The sequence below is a fragment of the Mus pahari genome, chromosome 4, assembly GCF_900095145.1.
Source record: "Mus pahari chromosome 4, PAHARI_EIJ_v1.1, whole genome shotgun sequence".
NCBI lineage: Eukaryota > Metazoa > Chordata > Mammalia > Rodentia > Muridae > Mus > Mus pahari.
The window spans coordinates 111,451,203-111,462,697 of record NC_034593.1 but is presented as its reverse complement, the minus strand read 5'-3'; the positions used below and the strand labels follow the sequence as shown (position 1 = coordinate 111,462,697).

At 41.7% G+C, this 11,495-nt stretch overlaps 1 protein-coding gene across 4 annotated transcripts in view; it reads left to right on the top strand.

Moving 5' to 3' along the window:
* The window catches only part of Myoz2 (myozenin 2), a 28,938-nt gene extending 21,780 nt beyond the window's left edge, over positions 1 to 7,158 (top strand). For all 4 annotated transcript variants that reach the window (XM_021197026.2, XM_029537193.1, XM_029537192.1 and 1 more), the window contains one exon: positions 6,714 to 7,158. In XM_021197026.2, coding sequence (XP_021052685.1) covers positions 6,714 to 6,948 — 235 coding nt within the window. In that variant the 3' untranslated portion in view covers positions 6,949 to 7,158. The remainder of the gene's footprint in view (positions 1 to 6,713) is intronic.
* The last annotated feature ends 4,337 nt before the right edge of the window (positions 7,159 to 11,495 follow it).

The window sequence follows — 11,495 nt, the reverse complement described above, 5'->3', positions numbered from 1 at the left end:
AAGAAGAAGAATCTAACCCCATTATTTGATGCTATTTTTCAAAGGAAGTGTTCCCTGGTAAGATATAAAGATAAACGGTAGATAAGCTAAGCAAAACTGAGCAGTTTGCACCTTGGGAAGAGGCGGAACAGACTGAGATATTCCATGTAGAAGCCCTGGTGGCTACTCCAGGCTGACAGCTAGGAATTGCAAGCATATCCGACAGGAGTAAAGGCAAACAAGAGTCCAGCCTTCAACAGCCTCCATGTGGCTTCTGTCAGCACGGTCAAGCTGAGCAAACGCCATGACCTCTTAGTCACATGACCACAAATGTCAGTCCTTCCGCATGGCCCGAGTTTAGATTCGAATCATCTCTACCATGGTTCTGTTTCTGTCAATTTTTAATTATGATAAAACATAGTATAAACTTGACAACTTTGAGCATTTTTTAAAAGATGAGTTTCTTGGGCGGTGCTTGGTGGCACATGCCTTTGATCCCAGCACTTAGAAGGCAGAGGCAGGTGGATCTCTGGGAGTTCCAAGACAGCCCAGGCTACACAGAGAAACCCTGTCTCAAAACAAAAACAAACACCCCCCCCCCAAAGAAACCCAAGATACATTTCTTTTACTTTATATGGTTGAGTGTTTTGCCTGAAGGTGTGTGTGTGCACCACGTGTATACGTGGTGCCCTCAGAGGGCAGGAGAGGGCATACCGCCCCCTGGATCTGGAGTTGTTATGAATGGTTGTGTTCCACCATGTAAACGCTGGAAACCTAGTCACCTGCAAGAGCAGTGGGTCCCCTTAACTTCTAAGCCATCTTTCCAACACCTTACTTTGAATCATGTTAAGGTTCAACTGGCCATAGTGTTTCCTACCCTCACAATGCATGTAACCATCACCACAGTCTCCAAGACATTTTCTTGTAAGACCAAAAGTCCTGCATCTGTTCTGGCTTTCTCTATATAGTCCTGGCTGTCCTGGAACTCACTTTGTAGACCAGGCTGGCCTCGAACTCAGAAATCTTCCTGCCTCTGCCTCCCGAGTGCTGGAATTAAAAGCGTTCGCCACCATGCCCGGCTCTGGACAGTGAGTCTTATGCTCCTCTTCCCTAATCAACCTACTCTCCATGTTTATGATTTTCACTACTCTATATGTTTCCTGTATGTAAAGTCATAGTATTTTCCTTTCGTTTTGTTTTGTTTTCATTTTTTATTGGATATGTACTCTATTTACATTTCACATGTTTCCCCCTTTCCAGGTCTCCCCTTCGAAAACCCCCTATCCCATCCCCCATCCTCCTGCCTCTATGAGGGTGCTCTCCCACCTACCCACCCACCCACCCACTCCCGTCTTCCCTCCCTGGCATTCCCCTGTATTTGTCTTTTTAGACTTATTTAGTGCAATGTCCTCTAGTTTAAATTTTACTTTGTGTTTATATTACAATAAAATTCAAAATATCAACTCCTTCCAGGGGCAAGACGGTTTAAGATTTGGCAGGAATACATAGTGCTCCACAGTCATTCCTAATATATACAGCTATTCCATGACCATTTGTTGTATATGTTATGGAAATTAAATAAGTTTTCCTGTATGTGTATCATATTGAGAAACAGAGAGGCTTTCAGCTTAACAAATGAACTTAGTGACATTAGACACGCCTGAAGAGAGAACTGTAATACGACACAGGACAATGTTCCCACTGAAATACAGAAGAACAAGAAACCAGAGAGCCAAAAAAAAAAAAAAAAAAAAGAAAAGAAACCAGAGAGCCAGGAAAGCAGAGGACGCATGCGCAGCCATGATTGTCTGTGGGAGCAGGAGCCCGGGGAGGAGTTAGAAGCAACACGGACGGACTAACAGCCAAGACCTTTCCACACTTGAGAGAAGCCTCAAAAGCACCGCGCAAGCCAAGGAGAGTGAGCAAGACAGGAAAGAGGTTTGAAGTCCTGGGATTAACGTTTCTCTTCAAAGAAACAAAAGCAAGTTAATTTCCTAACTGAAATGATGGAAATCACAATCGAGCAACTAATATGATGTACCTACCACTCTATGATCCCACACCCACTAAAAGTATTCTTTCAAGATCAAAGTTACATTTAAGAGTTACATACACATTTTCTGACATAGACATTTATTGACCCCTTTTAGACAATAAGCAAGAATAATAAACAAAGTTGTTACTATTCACGGAGGGCATATTGTGCTCACACTCATTCAAAAGGAGCTTCCGCAAATCACCAGAATTAGTTAAGTAAATGTGTCAGGAGTAGAAACTACAAAGTCAGCATAAAATACACCAGGAACAAATAACTAGAAAACAAATAATGTTTTTGATATTCATGTCCTGCAATCTCTGATTCTGGTGTGGGTTTGGTGTATGTTTTATTTTAATTTTTAAAAATTTTCATTTAAAAGTCCTCACATGGACAAAATGATTCCAGTCATTATCTCTACCTGTATAAGTTCAACATGACAAAGGCCCTTCATTGTATTAGTCAGAATATAATCCAGTCATTTAAAAGAAGTTCAAATACTTTTCCAGTATAAAATAGGCTCTTTTCCCATTGTAGGTCAACTCAATTTTATTTCTTTAAACTATTAATGATTTTGAGAACATAAGTTAACCAAGAATTTAGTTCAACTCTTATACATACATATTTCAAAAGAAAAATGCAATTAGTATTGTTTCACTCTTATATTATTTAATTATTCAACATGTTACTACATTGAGACTTTATTCTGATATAACTTTTTCATTTTTGTAAAAGAAATGGCAAAGACTCACAGAGGAGAGGGAAGGAGAGAGGGAGGGAGGAGCGGGGGGCGGGGGGGAAGAGAGAGAGAGCTACTGCAGTTTAATGCCCCAATGTTCTTAGGCATAATCATTAGATATTAACAAAGGCTGATAACTCTCAGTGGTGATAATGGACTCCCAAGGATAATTACAGTCTCAAAATGACAAAGATCTGAATATAACTTTTGGTTCTGTATTCCTTTTGTATGTATTCAAACTCCATCCTACATTCAAGCCCATGGACTATGTGGACAATAAACAGAGAGCAAGAAATGTTCTGTTTTTGCTTCAAATTGCTGTATGATCTTATGTACAACATTGAACTTAATTTTCTTATCTGTAGAACATATTCTATGATTAAAGTGCCTTTGAATATACCACATTGATTTGCTAGTTGGTAAAATGGTTTATTTTTAATTTCTATGCAAGCATTTTACCTTGTAGGAAAAAAATAACAATTATTACAAGTATATTATGTATCCAGCACTATTCATACATTTTTACAACATAATCCTATCAAAATAGACAAGAAACCATCAATCTGTGAATCTGAAAGATACAGGCTTATTACTCACTACATAGGTGACATAATATGAAAACTCAACTATTTCTGAAAAGTTACTATTATGGAAATTATGAATTTTTTTATAATTATGGGTTGCTTTTTCAAATTTTTTTCAAGTCTTTCCACTGGAAATTTCTGCTCTACCAACTTTTACTAAAGTTTGAAAGTATTCCCATGGACCTAAACTGCCTTACAGGAGGTCTCCTACTCTGGATGCTAATGCACGGTCCTTCAGTGCTGCAGAGAAGGCGAGAGAGCCCAAATCAACAGGATGTAGTTTCCTCAGACTTGCCAAAGAAAAGAAAACTTCCTTTTCCAAACAGCAGCCTCCACAGGCCCTGCGGTGAGAGCTAAGAGATGGACGATGGAACCGAAGGGATGTGGTCCTTTACAAGGCAAGAAGAGTGCTCATGGTACCGTAGGAAAAAACAAAACGCAAGTGGTTAAAAGGAAAGAAAGCAGCACACTGAATGCTAAAGCTACGCCCTGCCCTGCGGGGCTGAGAAGCTCTCCCTCTGAGATTCGGGAAAACACGGTCAGGGTCAGGTTTCATTTCTGGAACAATTGTGAAATCACTTGAGCAAATTCAGCTTACTTCAGAGACGTTCAACTCCAGCCTCCTTAATCTAATGGTGTAGCCATTCTTAAAATCCCATGTAAAATAGCCATGCTTGGTTCAGTGGCTCTATTGTTCCTATCTTTCTTTCTTTACTTTTATTTCATTTATTTATTTTTTATTAATTGGTTATTTTATTTATTTACATTTCAAATGTTGTCCCTGTTCCTGGTCTCCCCTCCCAAAACCCACTATCCCACCCCACCCCACCCCTGTCCCCTTTCCCTCTAATAGGGTGCCCCTCCACCCACCAACCTGCTCCTGCCTCACCCCTATAGCACCTCCCCTCAACCTGGGGCCAAAAGCCTCCACAGGACCAAGGACCTCCCCTCACCCTTGATTCCAGATAAGGCAGTGCTCTGCTACACATGCGGCTGGAGCCATGGGTCCCTCCATGTATACTCTTGGGTTAGTAGTTTAGTCTCTGGGAGCTCCCGGGGGTCTAATTTGGTGGATATTGTTGTTCTTCCTATGGGGTTGCAACCCTCTTCAGCTCCTTCAGGTCTTCCCACAACTCTTCCACTGGGGACCCTGGGCTCAGTCCAACGGTTGGTTGTATCTGCATCTGTATTAGGTGCTGGCAGAGCCTCTCAGAAGATAACCATACCACTCCTGTCTTTAAGTCCTTCTTGGCATCAGCAATAGTGTTGGGGTTTGGTGTCTGCAGATGGGATGGACCCCAAGGTGGGGCAGTCTCTGGATGGCCTTTCCTTCAGCCTCTGCTCCACTCTTTGTCCCTGCAATTCCTTTAGACAGGAACGATTCTGAATTAAACATTTTTTGATGGGTGAGTGGCCCTATCCCTCAACTAGGGACCGTGCCTATCTACTGGAGGTGGTCTCTTCAGGTTCTCCCCCCCCCCCCGTTGGGTATTTCGGCTAATGTCACTCCCACTGGGTCCTGGGAGCCTCTCACTCCCTGGTGTCCTGGACTTTCTAGTGGTTCCCCCAGCCCCCCTTCCCACCACTGCTACGCATTTCTATTCATTCTCCTGACCCTCTGGGCTTCTCTCCTGTCTATTCCCACACCTGATCCTGCCCCTCCCCTTTTTTCCTTCCTGCTCCTCTCTCCCTCTCAGGCCACTCCCTTTACCTCCCATGAGTATGTTGTTCCCCCTTCTAAGTAGGATTGGAGCATTGACACTTTGGTCTTCCTTCTTGTTAAACTTCATATGGTCTGTGAGTTGTATTGTGGGTATTCTGTCTGATATTATTCCTATCTTGAAATCTCTCTCTCTCTCTCTCTCTCTCTCTCTCTCTCTCTCTCTCTCTCTCTCTCTCTCTCTCTCTCTCTCTCTCTCTCTCTCTCTCTCTCTCTCTCTCATTCCCTCTTCCCCTCCCACCTTTTCCGTGTTCTCACGTGGGACACTGACCCCAGGCCCTTGCCCCTTGCACAGGCTAGGCGTGGACTCCACTACTGAGCTCCAGGTGAAAATCCTTAATAAATTGGGATGGGGGCTCTGTTTTATCTTGCCAAGACTCGCTGAGGAGTGGATTTAAATGGTGCTCTTCCTCCTGGGCTATGAGGTCCGAAATTCTAAGTATTTTGCTTTACTTTTCTTCATGGCTCCATATTTCTTCCCTAGACAAAATCCCCACAAATGGCCTATAGCCTCTCTGGCCTCCATCTGTGAGTCCTTTCCCTGAGCTTCCCAGAATTTTATCTGCCTTTGACTCATCTCTCCAGTGGACGTGCTGTTATGCATTAGCCAAATCCTAACGGCTAAGCTCTTGCCTTCAGAAGTAGTTTAAATGTGTGTGTGTGTGTGTGTGTGTGTGTGTGTGTGTGTGTTTGTGTGTGTGTGTGTGTTTTCTAGAGAAATATTTGTGATGATTCAAACTAAAGTCACTGAACACTAGGCTGTTCCCAGTCTCCTCCTCTTCTGCAGCATAGCTCACCACTGTTAGATGTTTTATTTTTTATGCCTCCTTCACTTCACGAGATCCGAATTTTCACTGCATTGTTCATTTAGAACTGTGCCTGGCATTGAATGAGTGAAGCACGCCTAACAGAAAAACAAGCTAGAAATGCAGGAGGGATCTTGTATTCGGTAGCAGAGGTTAGATTTTTATTCAGAGATACATACGAAAAGTTTGAAATTTTTGTTTGTTTTGGGATTGCATTGTAATTATGACATCTCTCCCTTCCCTTTTCTCCCTCCAGACTCCCCCCACCCCACCCCCATATATCCCTCCCTGCTCTCCTTCAAATTCATGGCCTCTTTTTGCAAATTTTGAAATCTTTAAGGTGAAGATAGAAACACGCACAAGACACGTTTCTTACCTTCAAAGAGTTGGGGATTTGTAGATGACCCCAAGTAAGTGATAATCTGAAAGACAGATACAAACAATACAAATAACCACACCTCAAGTACAAATGGTTGATAGAAACAACCTGTGCCACAGGAATTTGACTCAGCAGTGTGAGCTGGGATGGTTGGAGGGAAGACAGAGCTGAAACGTCACAGGCATTAACAAACCACCAAAAGCATAGTGGCACGGATTGATGCAGTGATTCGGGGGTCAGATTTGTCCAAAGAAGAGCACATAAAAAGAGGCCTCGTAGTAATTTGGCGTCTATCTCCTTCACTGTCAACTCATGGACCTTTGATGAAGATGCATGGTTCTGTAGCCCCAAACTGAAAAACATCAGTTGGAGACTATAATAACAGGCCCATAAAGTTATGAGATTACTTGCATTTTATGTCAAATAGAATTGAGTACTAAGTATTATTTGCCTTTCTTTTGATTCCCACAGGGTTGCCACTCCATTTGGAGGTTTTGAAAAAGCATCAAAAATGGTCAAATTCAAAGTTCCAGATTTTGAACTACTGCTGCTGACAGATCCCAGGTTCTTGGCCTTTGCCAATCCTCTTTCGGGCAGACGATGCTTTAATAGGACACCGAAGGGGTGGATCTCTGAGAATATCCCTGTCGTGATAACAACTGAGCCTTCAGAAGATGCCACTGTACCGGAATCAGATGACCTGTGAGGGGGAAGCTGGGCACGCCACAGGGAGTTCTGCACATAAAAGCTGCAGTTGGTCTGCTTAGTGCAAAGCCATTGGAGTTCCTCATTTCTAAAGTCACTCAATAGCAGTTAAGCCATTGGAGTTCCTCATTACTAAAGTCACTCAATAGCAGTTAAGTACGTTTCATTTTATGGCATTTAATGTGAACTGAACAATTAAATTCTTATTTTAAAAACCTTTAAGTCCCTTGTATTCATTCAGAACCTTATTTTCATTATTTAATTTCCTGTTTTAAATAAGCTAGCCGTTTCATTGAGAGCTTCAGATGGAAAAGAGTTAGCTAACAGGAGTTCTCTTCGTCTCAATAAGTTATCCCAGAAAATTTACACCAACTCTAGAATCAAAGTATACAGGAAGATATGTAGGGTTGTTCAGGATTTTATTTGAGGGTGAGAGTCAAGTGAGATGATCTACAGATGTTACTGCTGAAGAGGAGGGTGACACAGCACAGCTGGGTGTGCCTCCTCTTCAGCAGTTAGTAGACTTACAAAGGCATATATATATATATATATATATATATATATATATATATATATATATTTAACATTCTTGAGTTGAGTTATTAAATTTATTTAGAAGTAAGAGGACTGAGAAGTAGTGACCCAGAGAACAGAACCAAATTCTACAGCACTTCTATTGACAAGTATGTTCTTAGAATCCAGGTTCCCCAAATCTCAATACAATGTATTGATTAGGTGTATCTTTACATATAAATTTTAGAAGAGAATGAACACACAGAAGCAAATGTATAAAATTTGAATCGGCAGCTTCTTTTGAATTGGTTAACTATTTAATTTCTAGTCAAATCCAAATCAAGTACCAGCAAATTACGTACAATAAAATAAAATGAGGTTAAAGAGCACAAAAGGTTCTCAAAGCAAAGCAGCACACATCTGCCATGAGATACGTGAATACTCTGCTTAAAAAGACTCAGATGGATATGTTAAAGGTATATCTTAAAATATACATGACAAATATGCAACATGGAACTTGTCGATCCCAATTTCTTCACATTTTAATTTGGTTAAGAAGTCTCTGAGAGGGCTGGGGAGATGGCCCAGATATAAAGAGCACTGGCTGCTCTTCCAGAGGACCCTTGTTCAACTCCCAGCACCTATTTGGCAGCTCACAACTGTCTGTAACTCCAGTTCCAGGGGACCCAATACCAGACACAGACCTTTGTACAGACAAAACACCAACGCATATAAAATAAAGTGAAAAATGTCTGTGAGAGATGGCGATACAGAAAACTTGACTATCATGCATGAGGCCCTACGTTTAAACCTAAGCACTGAAAAATAGTAGTAATTTATATAGAATAATAATATTCAGCCTGGTGGTGGTGGCGGCGGCGGCGCACGCCTTTAATCCCAGCACTTGGGAGGCAGAGGCAGGCAGATTTCTGAGTTCGAGGCCAGCCTGGTCTACAGAGTGAGTTCCAGGACAGCCAGGGCTACATAAAGAAACCCTGTCGATCTTTGCTCCAGTGCACTGCCAGGGAGCGGGCAGACTGGAGAAGTGTCACAGCTTCTGGGAAAGATCCTGTTTCTGGCTCCAATCACCCGGCACCTTCCCCACCCAAGGAGGGGTGTCCGCCTGGGAGCAGTCTCAAGGCCTGAGTTGGAAGGAGAGCCATCTTTGCTCCGGTTCGCTTAGGCTCCAGTCTGCGCTAGCAGGAGTGTGGACTGCAGAAGCTACACAGCTTCGGGACAGACAGAAGCAACCTAACTTCTGGGACAGACCCTGTTTCAGGCTCCAGAAATTTGGGCACCTTCCTCGCCAGAGGAAAGGTGGCCACCTGTGAGGGCTCTGTCTACCAGAGCAGGTGAGAGAGTCATATTGTGTCCAGGGTCCCTCAGTGGCTGGTCTGTGCAGGTGAGTGAATAAACTGCAGAGGCAACACATCTTCTGGGACAGGCCCTGTTTTGGGCCTACATCTTCAGCAAGGAGGCAGATCTGAACATCAGGCCTCTGTGCACCTTCCCTGCTAGAGGAGAGCTTCCCTGCAGAGAGTAATCTGACCACTGAGACCCAGGAGAGAGCTGGACTCCCAGGACTGCTGACAGAGGCTAGCAGAATCACAGGAGGAACAAGCTCCAACCAGAGACAACTATAACAACTAACTCCAGGGATCACCAGATGGCGAAAGGCAAATGTAGGAATCTTACTAACAGAAACCAAGACCACTCACCATCATCAGAACCTAGCACTCCCACCTCAGTCAGTCCTGAATACCCCAACACACCTGAAAAGCAAGAACCGGATTTAAAAGCATACCTCATGACGCTGGTAGAGGACTTAAAGAAGGGCATTATTAAAGAAATGCAGGAGAACGCCNCTAAAGAGATACAAGTCCTTAAAGAAAAACAGGAGAATACTTCTAAAGAGGTAGAAGTCCTTAAAGAGAGAGAGGAGAACAGTAACAAACAGGTGATGGAAATGAACAAAACCATCCAAGACCTAAAAAGGGAAATAGAAGCAATAAAGAAAACCCAAAATGTGACAACTCTGGAGATAGAAACCCTAGGAGAGAAACCCTGTCTTTGACTTGAGGGAAATTGCAGGGGTGGAAGTTCACATCTGTAATTCCAGGGTGAGGAAACATAGCAAAACACTCTATCAAAAGAAAGAGAGTGAATAGAAGAAATTCTGGGGTAGGTATTCACAGCAAAGAGCATCTCATCTGTTGAAAATTCTGCCATATTAAATTTAGCTAGGAAAATAGAGAAATAATAACAAAAACATCAAGAAGCAGTATTATTACACATATTTACAAAGGCATGTGTAGATAGTGCAGGAATTGGTGATTTAATTATCTTTTACACTGACAGAAAAAAAAAATCTGTCTCACTGTGTGTTGGGGCCTCCCAGCTCTCTGCTGCCACTAAACCACCTGCGGTGGTAATCTTCACATCTGCCAAGGCTGCTCTACTGTTTAGTTGCTGTCCTTCAAAGTGTCTCCATCTGCTGAGAGGACTTTTAGGTGTTCCAGAGACAACATCCTTTGGACCCTCCTACAGACTCTCACCTGTGCTTTCAAAGACTGGGGCTGGGGGCTGCGGTTTATCCCATGCTATATAAACTGAGTTTTTTTCATTAAACCTTGGGCTTCAATCAGAAAACCTTTTGTCCTAGTCTGGTTTCTCTCAAAGTCTATTATTCTCTTTCAGCCTCAGTCCGCCCTCCAGGACGAAACCGGTTTGAGTGTGGCTGTGGGCGGTCCCACTCATCAACTATGTAGACCAAGCTGGCCTCAAACTCAAGAGATCAACCTGCCTCTGCCTCCCAGGTGCTGGGATTAAAGGTGTGAACCACCATCACGCCCCATGAAAAATAGTTTAGTTAATAAAAATATACTCCTTAGAAGTAATGTCAAGATATTGTGTTTATACATATAATCATTGTAGAGACTGAATAATTGAAAATGTATTTTAAGTTATATTTTATATTTATTAATTTTACTTACAAGTTCTAAGTAACAACACAATGTTGGCATCTGTGATAAGTTATTAGGCTTCTACCACACCAAATTTTTGTTCATCTTAACCTTAAAAGTCAAATCATATTCTCTTCTGCATTCTGTGTTTTATTACCATTTGTGAGTCACTATTTTAATGAAATTGAAATTTATCAGATTATTCTAATTATGTCCTGATTCCTAATTTAAATACTCATAGATATTTTTTTCAGTCCCTAAAAACACAGCAATTAACTGTGTCAATTATAAAGCATTACTCCCTAATCTCATAAACACTTTTCATTTAAGAGTCTCTTAAGTGACTTTTCTTAAGATTATGTAGGACATGAAGAAACAACCCTCCATTCAATATTAGGTTTCTTCCATTCCTGGAAATGTCTATGAACTCATACTCAGCTGACATCTCAGAAATGCCAAAATTTCACTCTGGTTGCTACGCAATTTAAAATTCAAAAGGCATTTTGAATGGGGTTTTTCATTGACCTGAAAAGCAGCTAGAGATTTTCCGAGTCCAGAGAAAAAGAAGAATCTCTTAAGAAGAGCAGAAAAAACTGTGGTATTTTTCCATGGTATTTACAAATGTGAAATGTAGAGAAAATAAGGGAGAAAAATCAAAAGAAAAAGCAAAATAATAAAAATAGCATTTGTTGATGAACTGTCAGACTCATACATTACTTCATAAATGCAATTATATGTTTTAGCAATTATCCTGTGTTCCAGGTATTATAAATGATCTCAACTTTATGAGAGAAACATCCTCAGATAGCTAATATGACCTCCTAGTCAGCCTTACCTATAAGGGATAGAATTGGGTGTCTCTAGCCCTAAAACATATACGCTAAGATCACATGCTTGTTAATTCTTTCAAATAAAAGATGGAAACCATTTTATTATATTTAGGTAAATATGGCTTGTTAAAGTTAAGCAATTAGCCGGGTGTGGTGGCGCACGCCTTTAATCCCAGCACTCAGGAGGCAGAGGCAGGCGGATTTCTGAGTTCGAGGCCAGCCTGGTCTACAAAGTGAGTTCC